The sequence below is a fragment of the Pagrus pagrus genome (genome assembly GCF_965226575.1).
Source record: "Pagrus pagrus genome assembly, chromosome: 1".
Classification (NCBI taxonomy): domain Eukaryota; kingdom Metazoa; phylum Chordata; class Actinopteri; order Spariformes; family Sparidae; genus Pagrus; species Pagrus pagrus.
The window spans coordinates 8277337-8297802 of record NC_140185.1 but is presented as its reverse complement, the minus strand read 5'-3'; the positions used below and the strand labels follow the sequence as shown (position 1 = coordinate 8297802).

At 38.9% G+C, this 20466-nt stretch overlaps 1 protein-coding gene across 3 annotated transcripts in view; it reads right to left on the bottom strand.

The window, feature by feature from the left end:
• cep89 (centrosomal protein 89) overlaps nt 1-20466 on the bottom strand; it is a 69936-nt gene that overhangs the window by 46625 nt on the left and 2845 nt on the right. For all 3 annotated transcript variants that reach the window (XM_084350316.1, XM_084350318.1, XM_084350317.1), the window contains exons 5-15: nt 18725-18776; nt 16694-16810; nt 11804-12043; nt 10708-10850; nt 9343-9393; nt 8855-8938; nt 6584-6687; nt 5756-5871; nt 4346-4526; nt 3509-3676; nt 1819-1960 (exon numbers count right to left, since the gene is read on the bottom strand). In XM_084350316.1, coding sequence (XP_084206442.1) covers nt 1819-1960; nt 3509-3676; nt 4346-4526; nt 5756-5871; nt 6584-6687; nt 8855-8938; nt 9343-9393; nt 10708-10850; nt 11804-12043; nt 16694-16810; nt 18725-18776 — 1398 coding nt within the window. The remainder of the gene's footprint in view (nt 1-1818; nt 1961-3508; nt 3677-4345; nt 4527-5755; nt 5872-6583; nt 6688-8854; nt 8939-9342; nt 9394-10707; nt 10851-11803; nt 12044-16693; nt 16811-18724; nt 18777-20466) is intronic.

Below are 20466 nucleotides of genomic sequence, written 5' to 3'. Positions count from 1 at the left end.
TGTGCCTGTTTGATAATGACTCACATGACTCCAGGCACAAAAACAAAAAGGTTTAAATAATCCTGCCCTCAGAGTATTCTGCCTCTGTGGATCAGCTGTCATCAGCCACATGCTGCACAGCTGTTCCTTATTACTCAGTAGCTCCTCAGTACATGTAAAGAGGAAGTGTTATCAGGCATTTGCCAGATTGTCTGCGCTGCCTTGTTGCTGTAGCATTTGAGTGATCCATGCCTGCCAGTTTATGTTCTGGGTGCCTGCCAGCTCTCCTGAAGCTGTTTTTCTCATCTTGCCTGCCCTCACACTGGTAACAAGTCTAACAAATTAACAAATAAACTGCCTTTACACCCTACCTGCTGACTTGGTGTCTGCATTCGAGTTCAATCATCTGTTGCCAGCTACCGTATACCAACAGACTAAAGATTAAATAAACACTGATCCAAAAAATGTTGCCTATCCGTTCAGTTTGCATTAAAATATTTGTGATTACGGAATACACCAGGAGGTTTGTTTAAAAGAAGATAAAATTTTAGATTTTTTTTGTTGTTTGACACAGAAAGCTCAGGAAAACTAATAAACCTGCAAATTCAGCCCAATTTGCAGGTGGCTAGTGGATCATGTGGAGACCTCTAGTAATTTGTAATAATTACAGACGTCATCTATGATCCGACAACCGTATGACTCTGCCATAGACATAGTGTGTATAAATTAAAAATTCCATTGCAAATTACCCACAAATATTGAGGTCCTGTGAGAATAGTCCTGTGTGAATTGGCATCTTGGTGTTTTGGGGTTGTTGTTTTTGGCTGTCAGACAACTGAACAACAATATTAAATTTGACTGAGGTTCATTAAATGTTGAACAGCAGTCAACAGCTGTGCTGGTGTTTAAAATGTGTGATGACAGAGAAGGTTAGGAGCAACAAAAGGTTATCATTTCACTAGCAACAGCCACAAAGCATCTGTTACTTGATCTAAATGAGCTGCAAATGTGTATTTATGCTTGTAACACATACAGAAAGTGGTCAAAACAACTCAAAACTAAATTATTAATGTGGCTTCTGAAGGACAGAAGCTCTACAGACAGAAGCATTACCTGGGGACCTCTAGTAATTTGTAAAAAATATGGAGGACATCAGTAATCTTAATCCCATGCAAATCAGCATTGTAATGTGATAATAGCTGTCTTGTTTGAATCGGCATGTTGGTGATTTAGGGTCGCATTCCTTTTTAAATATCTGTTTTCTGTTGTGAGCTAACTAAATAAGTGAGAAAGTTCATCACGGCTTATAATATGTTTAACAGCGGTCAACAGCTGTGCTGTGAGATTGGCTATATTGATGATTAAAACTGATGACAGAGAAGATTGGGAGCAACTAGAGGTTATCATGTTCATGTGCAGCCACAAAGCATACATGAATTGATCCTAATGAGCTGCAAATGTGTATATATGCTTGTAACGTTTGCAGACAGTGGGGAAAACTCTCAACTATATTGTCAATGTGGCTACTGAAGAACAGATGCTTCGCTTCTGAAAGTTGATGTTACAAGCAGCCTTGACATCATATCCAGTGATAATGTCAGTAAATACGAATCAAATTAAGACTTCCCTTATCCAGTGCTAATGCGCCACATGAAACACAAAAGTGGGGTGGTCATTTCTAAATATAATGAGGTCCATCGGTAAACCTACTTGTGTGCAAATAGGGCTTTAGTCAGTCAGAGGAAATTATCAGTGTGTTGGTGTGTGTATGTAAGTGTCCATTCTAAGATGTGTGAAACACCATGTATCTTTCTACAGTGTCAGTAGCATCAGTAATACCATCTGTAACAGTTGGTCTCTCTCCTGGGAAACATGCTCCGCCACAGAAATGACAGCGTCCATGTAGTGCCGAGTCTTTTCCTCTTTCAACGCACACTCTTCCTTCTGTTGCTTCAATACACTCATCCTCCTCTCAGCCTTCCTGGTTGATGGAGAGACAGGAGAGAAGAAGGGTATAAATTAAACAGAATGAGGAAAGGAGGAAAGAGATGGGGAGAAGGAAAAACATGAGATGGAAAGGAAAAGGAGGATGGCAAAAAACAGGAGGGCAAATTAAGTGGAGAGGGAAGAGATTTAGGAAACTGTACAAAGAAGAGAAAAATGTATCAGTGGTCAATGGAAAGGAACAGTAAATGGACTGGTTAACAACAAGGTATACAAAGGAGACAGAGTCAACTGGGTGATATCTTGAGACTGTGCCATATTGATGTGTGCAGCACTGTTGGTTAATCAAACACCTTTTGGCAATATTCACACTTCAGAGTGAAAAAGTCCACGTTAATCTCAGTTCAGGTCCAAAGGGACAGTGGAAGGTCTCTGACACCAGAGTAAATTTTAGAACAGCTGTAATCACTGAAAAAAAAAAATTGTGCACTGTGGGGGAAAAAAAAAACCTGATCTGAAAAGTCACTCTGGCAACTTCAGCTTACAATATGTCTGTACAGTGTGTTTAAAACTCTATGACGACTTCCAGTCTAGCTGGCGACGTGATGGCAGCATAGTGCAACAGGTTCCCTGAAAGCAACAATCAAAACATGCCTGGTCAATCTTGAATTTATTAAAAGACATGCCAAAGCAAGTTTAGTTATAGTGGGCGTGTGACTATGGGGAAGAAAAGTCTCACACAAAGTGAGAAACACGACGAAGAAGAAGAAGGTCAGCTGCCACAAGGTAGTAGCATTAGCAACATGGAGGCCAATATGCAGCCGGACACTTGTTTCTGGGCCTGTCCAAAAGTAAATGCCTTTTGGCATAAGATTTATTCAGAATTAGTGACTATATTTGGGACAAAAATTATGTTTAAGTGGGATGAACTCCTCTTTGGTCTTTTATGTTCACGACTACAAATATTAAAACACTTATTTGGAATCCTAAGTATTGCTGCTAGAAAAGCAATTACAAGAAAATGGCTCCAGCCAGATGCCCCATATAGAAAACCGGTACAATATTATTCTGTAATGGACAGAATTACCTTTTCAATTAGGCTCCAGGAACACAAATTAGAGGCAATTTGGAAAACGTGGAAAATGTATATTTCCCTGAAACACCCTTCTTTTGTTTAAAAATGTTTATTCAACTCTTTATAACTTGCCTATATGTTATTCATTTTGTCAAACTCAAGACACCCCATGTTCTGTCTATTTTGTTTTGTGTTAAAAAAAATGAAAAAATGGTTCCCTCAATGAAAGGACATACAAATAAAGAAAAATGACACTGTCACGTGAACATACACAAAAAAGTAGCATTCATGTTTTTCCTTTTTAATTTAATAATATTTTGATTCAGTAATTATTATCCAAAAGGCCCATAAGACATAACTGTAGACTAAGCAGATGATTATTATGGATAAAACATTGGTCCTAACAGTGTTACACACTTCTTTAAAAAGACATGAAGGAAGAGTGGTCCACTGTAACACACTTCATGTGTAGGATGCTATCAAACAAGGAAAGCAGTATTTTTTTAATACCTGTTGGCTTGTTTTTTGAGCTCCAGCTCAGCCTCCATTCTCTTTAAATCAGCAGACAGGTTAGCTTTGTCCAGAGCCAGACTCCTATTCTCCTCCTGGAGGCTGGACAATCTGAGAAGCAACTCATCCATCTCATTCTTATTTCTACTCTCTTGCTGCTCCAATTGCCTGAGAACCAAGAGCAGATTGTACAGAATATTATAACACAACATCTGTACTTGGTGAACACTTTTGAACAAGGTGTATCCTATCACTATCTAAAATACCAATTTCTCTGAGTTTTGATAATACTGGGCACTTGCATCCTTTATACAACTTATTTTTATTATCTTGTGGAAATCTTTTCTAGTCAAAATGGTCAAAAACTCTTTCCCACCTCTATCAAATATAACTAAAGCAATTAAAAATGTGACTCTAATGTGCTATACCACATCAATTTATTCATCACACCACATTCCCCCTGGGAAATAAAAGTGCAGTACTCAATTTTTTTGTTATTCTTCTTGTCTTGTTCGATCTGCTACAACATCAATTTCAAGCTGAAGTAATGATAAACGGAACTACGGCTATACTGGGCTGAACTCTTGGAAAACTTGTCGGAAAGATGAGGAAGCTGGCATTTAGTATCTTAGGATAAGAATATGAAGTGAGAAGTGTGCACCCTTTACTAACATACAGCAAGCAAAAAGGTTAATGTGTAGTTTTTCTCTCCTGTTGTCACTTCACCCAAAAAGAAAAGAACTGTGTCCCAGTTCAGTAGCAGAACTGTTTTAAACCCTGATTAATTCATCTTTTAGGCAGAGAAATATTTGATAAAACAAGACATCGCAGCACTACCGTCTGAGTTTCCCAGCAATGTTGCAGTGTTCGTCCCAGGTGATGGCATCCTTCAGGCGGGCCTGCAGAACTTGTACCTCCCTCATATTTTTCTGCACCTCCCCCCTGCTCTTTTCTAGGTCCTCCTGTAAACGCTGCTTTTCTGCCTCGAGCAGCATCAGTTGCTTTGACACCTTGGAAACTACGGAGAGAGGAATGCGAGGGGAAGAGAGGTGGGGAGGTACAAAGTAAAAAAGAGTCAAAATGAGAGCAACAAAGAAAAGGATGTAGGGCAACAGTGAAAGAGAATTTTGCTTAAGTTCCAAGTTTTGTTATAGTTTGTGATTTCAAGATTGGCACCACAAAGCGCTCTGACCGTATTTTCCTAAACATGAAATTCATTTTTCTCGTCTGTGTGACATTTTGGTGAGAAGCAGAGGGTGGGCAGCTGGGAGGAGAAGAGCAAACAGGTCTGAGGTTTGATTAAATGAGGTAGTGCAAAGTGAGTTGTTGGTATTCTGGTGGAAAATGTGTCTTTGACACTGCACTGAGAAGAGAGGTCTCAGAAACACATCTGTTTGTGGTCTGTGCGATGTCACTCTGCTGCTACTTTGGTGATTTTGTCAACAAGAGCATTCTAAATACTTGCAAATGAGCAGCAATAACACGATAATACCTAAAAGAAGATAAGCTTTTATAACTAAACAACCCCAAACCAGTGGATGCAATTAAATCTGCATTTCAAAAAATAATGTTTAAAGTGGATGTGGAGGGATGGATGGATGTAAAGCCGTCTGGACTTATCAATAAATGAATATAAGTGTTGTCTGTTGTCAACAGCTTAAATGTTAAATCCCCGCAGCCATCTGAAGGAGGATTACCAGAGCTCATTAATCCTGAGCATCACAGCCTCCTTTCCAATTAAAACAAAACATCTCATGTTTTATTCTTAAAATGCATTTAACAGCCAATGCCGATGTGTCACATTTAAGATAAACAACTTGTTGACAATGTCAACAATATATGGTTAGAAATACGGTAGAATTATAACTGAAATGGCATTGGATGGATGTGAACACATAAACTTCTCCAACAAACTATATTTATATTATTTGCTTGTATCATCCCTGTACTAAAAAAATATCTATATATAAAAAAGAACCTATATGTGTGTTCACATATTGCCACTCTGTACCTTCCAGAATGAGGAAGATTGTGTTGTAAAAGGCTGAGATTGTATTTATTTGACTCATCCCTCCCATTTATATTAACTCAGCCGTTTACACTTTGTACTGCTGCACATTCATGAGCTAAAATATCAGGTGTGCCTGGAGTCACCTACACAGCCCAACTGCCCATGACGTACTACTCTGTGTTTGTCGTGGCACTTGTATGATTAAAATAGGCTTAGTCTTTCACTGTACCCAGTACCTTCAGATTGGTGTCTGCTGTGGCTGGCCTTGGCCTTAACATGCTGAGCCTCGAGCTGGTCGATCAGAACCTGGTTCTCCTGCAAAACCAGAAAGGCCTGTTGTTGTAGCTGATGACTGTAGAGAAAGACGGACAAAAATAAAATGTCTATAAGTCTATAAACAGAACAGCATCAAAGCAGTTATATTAATATAATACAACAACATGAATCAGGTATTTATGAGACCAAAAAACATTTGGTCCTGATTATAACTTTTTTAAACTCAGAAACTTGCAACAGTTTAACTGGCAACAGTGTCAATATGCAACTTACACAAATGTGATGTGAAAACATTCCAGTTTATATACACTGAGAATGGACTTTTCAGGGCAGTAGGATACATCCAGGCATTCAGAAGTTAACTTCAGGTGTTTAAGTATAAGTATATATGTCACTGGGTCTGAGTAAATTAAATTGGCACACAGCATTAATGAAAGATTTTTCTTTTTAAATTACAATTTTAGAATGAATAACCCTGAGGAATGATGCAGCTGCAGCTCCAAACCCTAGCAAAACATCTGAACATTACCTCTGCCAACTTTTATGCTAATGAAGTGAATCAGAACTTAATTAGAGAGGTTTAAGCACAGGGCATTCAGGCAGAATTTCCAAAATGTGAACATTTTGGCACCATCTCTGCCATTTAAAATTTCTCAGGTACCAAACTATATATTTCACTTATATGTTACTATAGGTGGTCAAAAAATAGCCCAATTGGGGGACCAAAAATATAGTTAATGTTTGATGAGATCATGTCGTAAAGAGATTGTGTGCTCATTTCTTCTTACCAGTCCTTCTGGCTGACCCCTCCCATCTTTGCAATTTCATCATGGAGTCTCTCATTTTCTTTGACCACCTCCTCCACATTAACACGCAACTTCTTCATCTCCTTCTGTTAAAGTAGACACAGACACACATTGGACCTCTAGATATCAAGGAGGCAAGTCAGAAGTTTTAAACTGGAGACAGCAAAACAACAACACAGAAGAAATAATTTGTATTACCACCACTCTGCCAAAGATTAAGGATCCCCCTAGCAACTACAGCCAGAGTGTACCATTTCTCAAAGGGCCTGTACCATTTAACTTTTAAATGGAGCAGATAACCAGTGTTACCTCTGCTGCATGGCTAACCTGCTCACAAGCAGGTCAACTTCAGAGGATCAAATCAAAAGGGAACTCCTACTGACCAATCAATCCGCTAGAAAAACTGAGCTGTCAATCCGAGAGGAGCCTGACATGGATGTGCTACCCCAGGCTTTCTATTTCTACTTTAAAACAGGGCATCTAATAATCGGGGATAGTTTGTGACACAGAAGACATAATGATGATTATAGCTGCATATTAATTGTGCATAGTTTATTTTATTCTCAAAGGATTCCTGACAGTGTTGATGCTTTAATGCTCTTGTTCTATCACTGAAGTTTAGATTTACATGAGATGACTTTGTGATAATTGAAAACAAATAGCAGACTCTCTGTTTCCTTTTGCAAGAACAATAATCCACAGTGTTAATTAGCCATCAGACATCAGCTTTTCTCCTCTCTCCTCTCGTCTTTGGCAGCAGAAACAGCCTTGCATTACTTTTAACTTTATAATGTGGAATCACATATTTATAATAGCTTGTTCACAATCATCAAAAAGTATTCTATTTTAGTTGTGTGATTATATTGTATAATTTCAACTTGTTGAAAATCATGTGCTTCTGTCACTATAACACATTTTCCTATGGGTATCACAGTTCGATCTCATTCCATCATATCAAGTGCTCCACTGTTCTGATGATGTTGCTTGTAATAAACAACTCTGCCTCTTTCACATGAAGTCCCCTGTGGCTGGATTGCAACAGCGTCATTAACTACCAGTTATCCAGTATCACCAATGCCAGGCTCAGTGAAGTCAGGTACCACAGAAAGAGCCAGACTACTGTAGTCTGAACCTGCTTTGTGATACAGGCTCCTTTTGGTGCCATTGGAATGTTCTCTTCTTCCATCAATCTAGAACTAGATTGCTGCCATGCACATAAAGCTGCTGACTATAACTCTGATTGGTAATTTATTTGTGCAGCATATGATGTTCTTTTCCTATAGACTGTCACTGAATGCTTTTTGATACCTATTTGTCTATTATCAGAAAAAGAGGTTCTTTTGAAGATTCTATATAGCTTTTCTTCATTTGCTTCATCATTATCAAGCCACCATAATAGAGTTTGTGTGTGCAGAAGGAGAAAATCTAAGCTTCAGTCTCCATTCAATATTTACAATAACATATAGCCATTATACCTGTTGTTTCTAACTAAAATCAAAAACAATACCATAAACTATGAACAAGGGCTTTATTCCAAAGGTGAAAGCATGCTAAACACAGTTTGAGCTATTATCTACCATAAAATGTAAAGAATTTGCAACATTCTAAAACCGCAAAATAGTTACCATTAGTAGAAAATATAAATGCTTTGCGCTTTGTTATTACTATCTGTACGCCTGAATGCTCACCTCCCAGACTTTATTTAAAAAAACATCAAAAGCAGCTCTCAGAAACACACTGGCACTGGCACCACCAAGTGTATTAATCCCATGCAATGCATACAGTACGTCTAAGGCAGTACAGCAGCAGTTTGCTGCTTATGTCTTTGATAAAACAGCCTATGTTACTTTCTATCAAATGATGACATAACAGATAATTGTGCAGATAATAATAAGAAGCTCACACACACGGGGGCAGCTGTGGCTCAGAAGGTAGAGCAAGTTGTAGGTATTCTGCATCCATGCATGTCCAAGTATCCTCGGGCAAGATACTGAACCCTATATTGCTACCGATAGCTGCTCCATTGGTGTGTGAGTGTGTATGAATAGCTGAGAATAGAAATATCATGGGGCGGTTTGGTTAGGAAGGGCTGCATTGCTTCTGATTGGCAGGTCAGTACCTTGCGTGGCAGCCTCTGCCGTCAGTGCATTAATGGGTGAATGTGACAAGTGTTGTAAAGCGCTTTGAGTCGTCGGTGCATAAATGCAGGTCCATTTACCATTTACGCATGGAAAGCTCTCACACGCACTTTACCTCAGTGGTTTGCAGAAGTGCATCTTTCTCATTCATCCTGTCTTCATAGGCCAGCAGCAGAGGAGATAAATACTTCATGTCAAGCTACAAAAAGGGAAAAAGAGAAATGATTCAAATTAGCTACAACATCATCACTAGGGTACCACCGCACTGCAGATGTATGGATCTTTCTGTTCCGTAATCACTTGTTAGCCCATTTCTCACAGCGGTTGTTAAAACTGAACCAAACCAGGAGTAAATGGGCTTCATCTTCTTCATCTGTTCTTCTATTTGAGAGATAAAGCAAACTCTCTTCCTTTTGTAATTTTTATTGAGCATGGGCCAGAGCTTCCAAACTATACCAGTTATGTGTCAGCAGACTAAGCACATATTTTTCTAATATGTTAAATCCTTTTTCATGAGGTAAAGATAGAAGTGGAAAAGAACAGCCACACAAATCTGGCTTTAAAATTAGACAGCCATGTTAAACGGATTAATTAGATACTGACCAGCCAGGGAGGAGGGGATCCTGTTTTTGGTAAGCCACTGATTTTGGAGGTCTGGATGAGACACAGTAAGAAAGGGAAGGAAAATAAAGTTAGCAATTTTGGTCACTGAAGAAGAAGATGTTGACATTTTGCTGCTTCTTTTGCACAGTGGCTTGAGGACCTTCACAGAGAGGCAACAGAACAACAGAATAGCCGGGAATCAAATGTAAATGTCATTCAGTATACTACATTTATTTAGCTGACGCTTTTAGCAAAAGTGGCTTCCAGTAAGTGCACTCAAGCAGGACAGAACCCCAAAATTGCAAGAATCGTGCAAGAACATCAGCTTTATTAAATATGCTGAACTGCTTCAAGTGCTACATTTAGAAACAATATTTTTTGTTTGTTTATTTGTTGTCTCATGGACCAAGGTGCAGTGGAGTCAGGACAGCAAACAGTCATGATTTGTTTGCTAATGTTTATATGATCCATGGAAGCAGACACAATTAAATTCCAGCTATACTAATTAAACATTTCAAAATGTATCCTATCTCTTATTCTTGCATTAGTCTACTATAAAACTAATCCCTAATCTTTTCCTTTATTTCTTCCTTTCACTAGCCATTCTTTAGCTGTCAGTAATGAGGGCAAACGGCAGCACAGGAAGCAAACTGGAAGTGATGAGAGCAGGAGATCTGTTGGTGTGAGGACACAGCATGAGGTGGCCATGATTAATACCACAGGCCAGCTATCGTCTACACTGCATAACACACAACTGCAAATGGACACACAGCAACAGACAGGAGCAAGAAACTCTTTTAGTGCAACAAATGAGATGGAGCGACAGACAAAGAAAACCTTGCTTCGCTCACCAGGGTTCTGCATCAAAGGCAGATTTCTATATCAAAGGTTTGGTTACGAAGAAATTTTTCTTTTCTGTGCAACAGCTGTGAGAATAAATTGATTTAATGGTAAAACATTCCTTATAAAAGCTGATTAAATTAGACTCTGGGGAGAGGCGATTAAAATGATTACAGTATAGAATAAAACAGACTGAAATATTTCCTGTTGGTGAACAGAGCAGATATTCAGATCATTTAATTCTGGCAGTTTGAGCTGAAGTAAGTCTGGTTGATAAGAAAAGGGTTCCTGGTACAATTCTAACAAAAGTCTTTTGAGCAAGGCATGAGCCCATAATAGTTATGGGCTCATAGGCTAATAGTTCTTGGGAGGCCTTATTTCAATTGATTTGAGATTCACAAATGTGTTTTCACAAACAATGCTTGTAATATTCTGGACCAAAACACTAAAGAGAGTTAAACAAAAGAACTTCATCAATTTACAAGATGAGGTACTCAACAAAGCAGAGGTGTTATCTTGTCATACCTCCTGTTTGGACAATGGTCTGAAGCAGGTTTGGTATCGACTCAGCTCCACATTCAGACGGTGAACTGTCAGTTTGAGGGCATCATTTTCATCCACTAGCTCCTGGGCATGTTGCCTCAGATTATGTAGCTCTGCCTGGCTGCCTGTAGGCACACATCAGGTTAAAAATATTTTTCAGACATCTAATAATTCTCTTAGTACAGGGATGATACAAGCAAATAATATAAATACAGTTTGTTGGAAAAGTTTATGTGATCACATCTATCCAATGCCATTTCAGTTATAATTCTACCGTACTTCTAACCGTATATTGTTGACATTGTCAACAAGTTGTTCTCAGAATAACATGATAGTTAAACAGAATGCGCTAGAATAATTCATAAATCTAAATCTTTACAATACATCACAAACAAGAATTCAACAGTTAAGTAGCATAAAAATATTCAATACAATAGCCAGACTCATTTTCATGGTTTCAGGAGGAAGTAACACAGAGGACTGGTGAATATAAACTAAGGAATACTATAGTATATAGCAAGATGGCCTAATTAAGTCTTTTTCAACAGGGGTTTGACTCTCTCAGTGGTCTGCTGACTGACCCTGAACCTGAGAGATGAAAACAGAAATTCATCCTTGGGGTATAAAAAAAAGAATATATAATCAAAAGATTCACGAACGGAGAATGGCAGCAGAGCATGTTTCCATGATGTTTCTTTCTGCCCATCAGGAGGTCAGAGTGCCGAACCACCAAGCCAATGTGTTTCTAGCAATTTAAACTGCTGAATTTGTAAATTTTTTTCCTTTTCATGTTTCTTTATCATTGCTCCGCACCCTCTTCTTCTCATCATGGCGAGAAGATGCTCCAGAGCGCCAGGATCAAAGCCGTGTCTACTCGCGGCACCTTCTCCAGCTCCCACCTTTTACCCCAACACATCTATTTGTTATGACTCACTTTTTCATTCCCTCTCTGTCTTAATCATTTCCTAAATCCCTTTTCCTGCCACCCCTATTGCTCGCTATATTTATTCTCTTTCTTCCTCTACTCATTCTCTTCTTTTTGTCCCACTGTAAATATCTAGAGGCTCCTCCACTCTACCTGCAGATGACCTCAGGTTTGGGGAGGCTTGGCTGTGACTGATCTCCTGTTCCAGCCGTTGCAGTCTCTCCTCCAATAGTTTTTGTTCATCTACCATCCTTATGCTCTTTTCTGGCAGGGCCCGTGGTTCCTCCCTCTGCATCTCTCTGTGTGCCTTGCTGGGCTCTGGAGACAGCTGGGTGGGCTGTTTTGGGGTTTTGGCTTTGCTGGATTGACTGTGGTGGTCGGTGGTTAGTGTGGCTGAAATAGAGAAGGTTAATACTTTTAATGGCAGTAAATGTATAAATATAAATAAAATTAATCCTCCACACTCCACTTTTTAAAATGACTTGTTTTGTTGTTTCGTTGATGTAGCATGAAAGGACTCACACTCAGTTTTGTTTTGCACACCTGGGGTCCGTTTCACAAAGCAGGTTCAACAAACTCTGAGTCTAACCTTGAACTCTGAGTTGATCTACTCTGAGATAGGAAACTCTGAGTTTTCGGTTCCAGAACAGCTGATTTGAGTCAGTTTGATCAACTCGGAGTAGTTTCACCTGGAGTTAAGCGCGTGCGCCACAAGTATAAAAAGACAGCATCAATGGAGCCCCGATTCGACGAGTCACCATGGCAACGGGGAAGAGGAGGGCTACGTTTTTTTTTTATTAATGCGCTCATATGGTGAGTTTGAGCACGTTTTTAGAAGGAAGTGTAAGCAGCTTAAGATGAAACATAAAAACATTGTTCAAACAGGTAAGACCTCGGCATAATCTCATGGGGGTACCTCATTTTGATCATGTTTTACATTGTAAAGTAAATATTAAGTGGCTGTTTGACTGTACAGTTGTTTTATCCCCAACATAATGCTGTTTTCACACACATACATGTCTTCTCATCTATATCATGTTCTGTTAAAGAATTAAGCCTGTTTAAACTAACACAGACTTACTCAGCCAACAGAAAGAAAGCAGATGCCCGTAAAACGGGTGGTGGCCCAGCACCGCACCTCTAACAGAGGCAGAGGAGCTGGGCCTGAGCCTGGAGGGAGCTCATCCTCTGAGCTCAGCCCCCAAGACACAAGCGCTTTTATAAAATTTAATATGCCTAGACCTATCTATATATTTTAAGCCTATTCATAAAAATATTTATTTCCCTTTCATGACTTTTTTTTACTTTTGTAAAGTGCTCTGCATCTCCGACGTTGTATAAAAAACTCCCATTTGCAAAAAAACGCAGCGCAACACACAATATCTGCTGGGATGTGAGAGCATGACTTTGGTTGGTAATGTTGGAAATGTAAGGATGGATTAGGTTGTGTATGTAAATGATGGACTGTGAGTGAAACGGTACCGCTCAAAAAGATAATTGTCTGGAAATGCAAGAACATTTATGCGCAGTCTGATAATCATCTCCCGACGAATATTTAATTCTCTGCGCAGTAATGCTGCACCTTCATCCACAGGATCATTATCAAAAGGACATGCCATGGTAGTGAAAATAGTCGCCACCTAATATAACTTCTAATGTCGCCTACTGACTGATTTTTGCAATGATTTTCTCAAAAAACAGACGGCAGAACTATATTACGCCAAAACTCGCCTGCTGACTGAATGAATGAGGAAATCAAATACCGTGTGTGGCTGAAAGAGGGCGGAGACAGAGAGAAACTCAAGGTTTGTTGAGAAAAACCTGGTCCCGACCAGGTTAGAGTCATAGAGTATGTTACCATGGTAACTGACCGAGAGCTTAAGTTACCTCTCTCTGTGAAACAGGCTGGAGTTACCCCTCTTTCTCTGGTTTGAGTTACCTCCCTTTGTGAAACGGAACACTCAGAGTTTCCCTCATTTCAGGGTTAACAGACTCAGAGTTTTCACTAAACCTGCTTTGTGAAACAGACCCCTGGGGTCCGTTTCACAAAGCAGGTTCAACAAACTCTGAGTCTAACCTTGAACTCTGAGTTGATCTACTCTGAGATAGGAAACTCTGAGTTTTCGGTTCCAGAACAGCTGATTTGAGTCAGTTTGATCAACTCGGAGTAGTTTCACCTGGAGTTAAGCGCGTGCGCCACAAGTATAAAAAGACAGCATCAATGGAGCCCCGATTCGACGAGTCACCATGGCAACGGGGAAGAGGAGGGCTACGTTTTTTTTTTATTAATGCGCTCATACGGTGAGTTTGAGCACGTTTTTAGAAGGAAGTGTAAGCAGCTTAAGATGAAACATAAAAACATTGTTCAAACAGGTAAGACCTCGGCATAATCTCATGGGGGTACCTCATTTTGATCATGTTTTACATTGTAAAGTAAATATTAAGTGGCTGTTTGACTGTACAGTTGTTTTATCCCCAACATAATGCTGTTTTCACACACATACATGTCTTCTCATCTATATCATGTTCTGTTAAAGAATTAAGCCTGTTTAAACTAACACAGACTTACTCAGCCAACAGAAAGAAAGCAGATGCCCGTAAAACGGGTGGTGGCCCAGCACCGCCACCTCTAACAGAGGCAGAGGAGCTGGGCCTAAGCCTGGAGGGAGCTCATCCTCTGAGCTCAGCCCCCAAGACACAAGCGCTTTTATAAAATGTAATATGCCTAGACCTATCTATATATTTTAAGCCTATTCATAAAAATATTTATTTCCCTTTCATGACTTTTTTTTACTTTTGTAAAGTGCTCTGCATCTCCGACGTTGTATAAAAAACTCCCATTTGCAAAAAAACGCAGCGCAACACACACTATCTGCTGGGATGTGAGAGCATGACTTCGGTTGGTAATGTTGGAAATGTAAGGACGGATTAGGTTGTGTATGTAAATGATGGACTGTGACGTGAAACGGTACCGCTCAAAAAGATAATTGTCTGGAAATGCAAGATTATCTATGCGTAGTCTGATAATTATCTCCCGACGAATATTTAATTCTCTGCGCAGTAATGCTGCACCTTCATCCACGGGATCATTATCAAAAGGACATGCCATGGTAGTGAAAATAGTCGCCACCTAATATAACTTCTAATGTCGCCTACTGACTGATTTTTGCAATGATTTTCTCAAAAAACAGACGGCAGAACTATATTACGCCAAAACTCGCCTGCTGACTGAATGAATGAGGAAATCAAATACCGTGTGTGGCTGAAAGAGGGCGGAGACAGAGAGAAACTCGAGGTTTGGTGAGGAAAAACCTGGTCCCGACCAGGTTAGGTTCATAGAGTATGTTACCATGGTAACTGACCGAGAGCTTAAGTTACCTCTCTCTGTGAAACAGGCTAGAGTTACCCCTCTTTCTCTGGTTTGAGTTACCTCCCTTTGTGAAACGGAACACTCAGAGTTTCCCTCATTTCAGGGTTAACAGACTCAGAGTTTTCACTAAACCTGCTTTGTGAAACGGACCCCAGGTGTTGTAAAATGATAAACAAATTAACCTTCGTACCTTAAACCTTGAATTGTAATGTATTCCTAAAAGTGTGTTCTTGATACACAATTCATGTGGGTACAAGCAAGTATCTCTTAAGGACATTACGTTAACAAACAAATATGTTTGTGAAGCAAAACTAGATTTCTTACTCAGTTTGGCAGTCAATCCCTTGGAATTAAACTAAACTAAAAGCTGAATTAGAATACATGGTTAGTAATCACAAAACAACAAAGGGAAACATGGAATAGTGTGATATGGTGTTGGAAACTTTTTGTCAACATAAGACAGAAAACAGACACAAATGCAAACAGGAATACAACTGTCTCAAGAACAGAGTGAAAGGAGGAAGAAAGGAATCACAACACTAGGCAATAAGTAGCATGTTGCAATGGGACTCCCTAAAAACACGGTATTTCATCCAGGGACAGCGCTTTATGTCCTAAATCACACATGTTGTGTGCCTGATGCGCATTGGGCATCTCATCACTTGTAACTTCAAAGATTACAAGATTGCAGATTTTCATAGCAGATTTTTTTATTTAATCAAGACTGTGATCTTTTCCAAAGTATTTTTATTTCCTAAATCTAACCAAGTAGTCTTACTGCCTAAAACTAAACAAAGTAGTTTAATTGCCTTAACCTAACCAAACAGTGACTGAAAAGAGTAAATATTGTTTTAAACAAAAATAATAAATTAACTAAAAAGTCTAACAGTACAAAGCCATAAAATGGAACTGCAATTTCACACTGGACACAAACTCTGGTCGCCCAGGCAAAAGTCACACAACTGTTCCACACGGCCAGTTTATCACAACATGTCAGGGGTAACTGAACAGTTTTCTACCATTTCACACAAAGGTTTACCATTCCAAGATGCTTTCCAGCAGAAATATTCTCATTAAACCACCCAAATGGTCTAACACGGGAGAGTATCACCTTCCATGCACACAGATGAGGATAAATACACAAATTAAAGGAAAACAACACACACTCAGAGCACAGGCTGGGACAATCACAGAGCTTGCTGAACCGTTATGTCCTTCAAAACCATAGCCATCCAGGCGAAATACGATGTTTTTAGGGAGTCCCATGTTGCAACCAATGCCTTTCTTTAAACCTAAACAGCATGCTATGTCGATGCCCTTAAATGGAACAGAAGAACATAATACATGTCTGCAGCTACAATAAATACAACTGAAAATATTGTGCACATACTATGTATTGGTTATGTCTAACCATAGTCTGGTGCAAATATAGGTGCCATAAAAACATGAAAAAGTGTACAATAGAGAGAGCTGTAGAGCTAAGCCTGCAGCTGTCTGTATAAGGTGAATTATAGCATGAGGAATGAAGAGGCAAAGTGGACTGGCTCTTTTAAATTCAATATAAAGAAAGGAAAACTACACAGATTGAGTTATGATTTATCAAGTCTTCAACCAAAGAAGAAATCTGAGTCAAAATAACTAACAGACTCACAGAAAGCTACTTTAGGACTTACATCTACAAGGCACAAGGTCTTTCTGACTTCCAGGGCTCTTCCTGAGAGAGGCTTTCTTCTTCTTGGAAAACTCACAGCTGGCTTCAGGAGACTGGCCATCGGTTTCCTCAGTAAAATCTGAGAGATGATAAATATCATGCCATCGTTAAATTAGTACAAAGAAGATGTACTGGGTCCTGTGTGCTTTATTATATAACCCAGTTTTACCATAACCTGCATATTGTTCTGTAAGGGTGTTTTTCAGCCACGCTACACATCCTAACCACAGACCACCCAAGCCAACCCAGCATGGCCAAAACAGCCCACAGAGCTGTCCCCAGAGCCCAGCAAGATGTACAGAGGGGTGCAGAGGGAGGCATTGTGGGTGCTGCCAGGGAGGAACACAAGGATGGTGTGTTACAGCCTGCGTCTACCATTAAGTGATTAAGGTAGGAACATTTTAGGGACACATAATTTTAATTTAGCACTGCCAAAAGCCTGAGGCCAGCTCTGGTAATAACAACTATAATGAGGCTTTCCATTCAGCTCGAATTATGTAAGGCTACATTACGACTGCTGTGAAAGGTGGGTTGAAAAAGAGCTGTATATTCTTCCCTGTCTAAAGGCTGAGCAGCCATATGCAATGCAGCTGAGTCTCTTATCACTCTCCCTTTTACTCTGTATGGGAGAAAATTCTAAAAATCAATGTGCATGTCTCTCTTAATATTACCCTAATCCTAACCCCCTCTAAAGAGAAATCTATGCATCCCTATTAGATAGGTTTAATGGAAGTGTATTTCAAAATTGAATTATGACTGAGAGCTCTGTCACTTTGTTTTCCTGAATTTCCAATCACAATCTAGTTTAAAAGTGCAGAACCAATATACCAACACCACAGACATAATGATATTTGTTTTGGTGCATGCTGTTGGAGAGATTTTTTAAGCCATTTGCTACTTTTATTAGAGTTTATTCTCTCAGGTTACATGTAATAATTTTAATTCTAATTACAGCTCTGTATACTACTGATTGCTGCTGAGTGATAGTGCTGTCTATTTACCAACACCTAACTTAATTGTGTCTGTTGAAGTTAATGTCACATCAGTGGTTACAACCACAAGGAGTATTAGCTTACATGCTTTCAAAGTAAAACATTTGGAGGAACTCAGTACTTTTCCACCACAGGGACCAAGGTCTGAATTAAGTTTGGGGGTGATTATTTTACCCTACAAAAAAATGTCCTTTTCCGAGGACAGTATTTTGCAAAAGTACAGGAACTTTGGGAGTGAGGCTGCAGCGCTGATCATTTCTGATTGGTCTGGTACTTGCAGCATTCTTGTTTGCTTTTTGTTAAATGTGCCTGACACAGAAACATGGAGTTATACTGTAGAGGAAAGCATAGGACAAATGGACCAATAATCAGCTTTGTTGTATAGCCCCAAGTAGAAATGACTTGTGAAAACAGCCATAATTTTTTCATACATGAGCTACTAATTTGCGTAATCTTCACAGAAATGTAGGTTTTGGTTAAACAGTAGTTCCTATTAAAAATGTTTTAGCAATTATGAATAAAAATATTGATAAACATACAAATGATGATGTGGTCTTACACTTTACACACTTAGGTTTTATACTATACTTGCTGTGTTAAAGCTTAATTCCTACCATCTCTGCATCAACACAGAAAATAACGGTGACAACATAAATAGACCTCACAGTCTGACCAGTACATATTCCAAAATTCAATTTTAAAATGGATAAAAATCTAGGCTCTGAGTAATTTATTATCTCTTCCAAAAAGGCTAGTTGGAAATCTACAGTATGTAGGTAGTGACAGCTGAAGTTGTTTCGTTGGGTTGTGTAATAGTAGTCTCTTAACTCTTAAATAAACAGCAATCTAAGGTAAATTTACCATGGATTGCTAAATTACACTCTGCTCAGTATTTTGTTCCTTTTATTTTGCCACTTCTGACAGATTCTGACTTAGTTACTACTGTGTACTGCCTGCAAATACCAGTGTCCACCCATCTCCCATTAGTGTGACGTCAGTACCTGGAGAAGGCACTCTTCTGCCAGACATCTGATTTGGCTGGGCTACGCTGGTCTGGAAGAAAGACAGGCAAAACAAACAGACAGGCAGTCAGACAGATAATGAATAAGTCTTTTTTAAAGACTTCCAAAGCCCTTCTACCTGCAAAGCTTTCTCAGAGATTACTGTGTTTATGGCCATTGTCAAAATGGGGACAATAAGAGCTTTTAGTGTTTATTGTTGTGAATCTTCGGAGACAAATTAAAGCAACCTGAATGAGTAATAATGGTGAATTCAGTGTAGAAAAGAGTCACAGCTGAAATAGAAAGAAGCAAGAAGAATTAAATACCTGAAGAATGTTAACTGCTCTGTAAAAAAAACCCAGAACTGTTCATTTCACTATTGTATGTCTCATAGCTAGAGACACTATAATCATATGATTAGTAAAGGAACTATAATCATATACACTGAGTTGCCAGTCATTTATGTCCACCTATCTAAATCTAATGCAGTCTAATACAACAGTCCTGCAATGAATCCTCCCTTCATTAAGGTTATACTGTTCCGTTTTTATTGAAACTGCTTAAGAGAGTTGTCGATTAAACTGTATGATCATTTAGCTGCTCAACGGTATTGCATTATACAGAGAGGTGTTTTAATCATTTAGTCTACCCTAATGGGATTAATAAAATATGTGAAATATCTATTAGTTTTAGCTAGGTGTAGCAAATAAACTGGCAACTGAGTGTATTAGCATAGCATAGTATAGTATAGTATAGTATAGGTGCTGTACAGTGAAAAACACTAACACAAAATCTCACTCTGTATGATAAAGAAGGTGGCTGACATTGCTGTCTTCTTAAAGTATTCATGAGGGTATAGTCTGATGTTTCTTAATGATTACATCATTCTGTTAAAATCTATCTTATAGGTTACTACACAGGGTTCTCATCTTACGAACAAGGAATAGAAACATCATGTCCTTTGTGTTGCTAAAAAATGATCAGCAAACTTTCACTCTTGACTGTTGTGAATAAAGCACGAGGGAGAAAGACTCACAGACCCATTGTGATAGGTATAGGTTAGCAATCCAGTGTAGCAGTATACAGGACAAGTACACAATAGAACAATATCCCAAGAGTCTGTGAGTGCAGTCTCTCACTCCCAGTCAGTGACTATACAGAGTCAAAAGATATACATTACCTTGATTCCCTGTGCAACTGTGCCTCCCAGTGAATCAGACTGGTAGCACAATACCCATAGCTAACTTAACAAACAGCCCCAACTGAACAAGTATTAAAAAAAATGTTTGAGAGAAAATAGTGATCCTCCCTCACCACACATTCATAATAGAAATAGTTTTTTTCAGGGCAGATATTCTGAATTGTTCTTGCAGGAAAAAGCAATGAAACTGGCTCAATTAGATATAGTTAATGTTGTTATTAAGATTATTAATTACATATGTGTTGTCATGCTATAACATAGGGCTGCACGACATGGTCAAAAAGTAATAATAATTCATGATTATTATGGATGATTAAATTTTACATCACAAGTACTAAAATCATGATGATATGGCATTTCTCCCTGTCCTCTGCTAGCCACAAAGCAACTCCAGTTGGAGTTTAACTAGTATAATATAAAATATAAAATATAAAAAACTCTTTGATATCAGTAATTTATGGTGGTAAGAATGTTTCTCATTTGCTTTCAATAACAACATCGGAATCAAAACCACTAACACTGAGATGTTCCTATAGAGTCT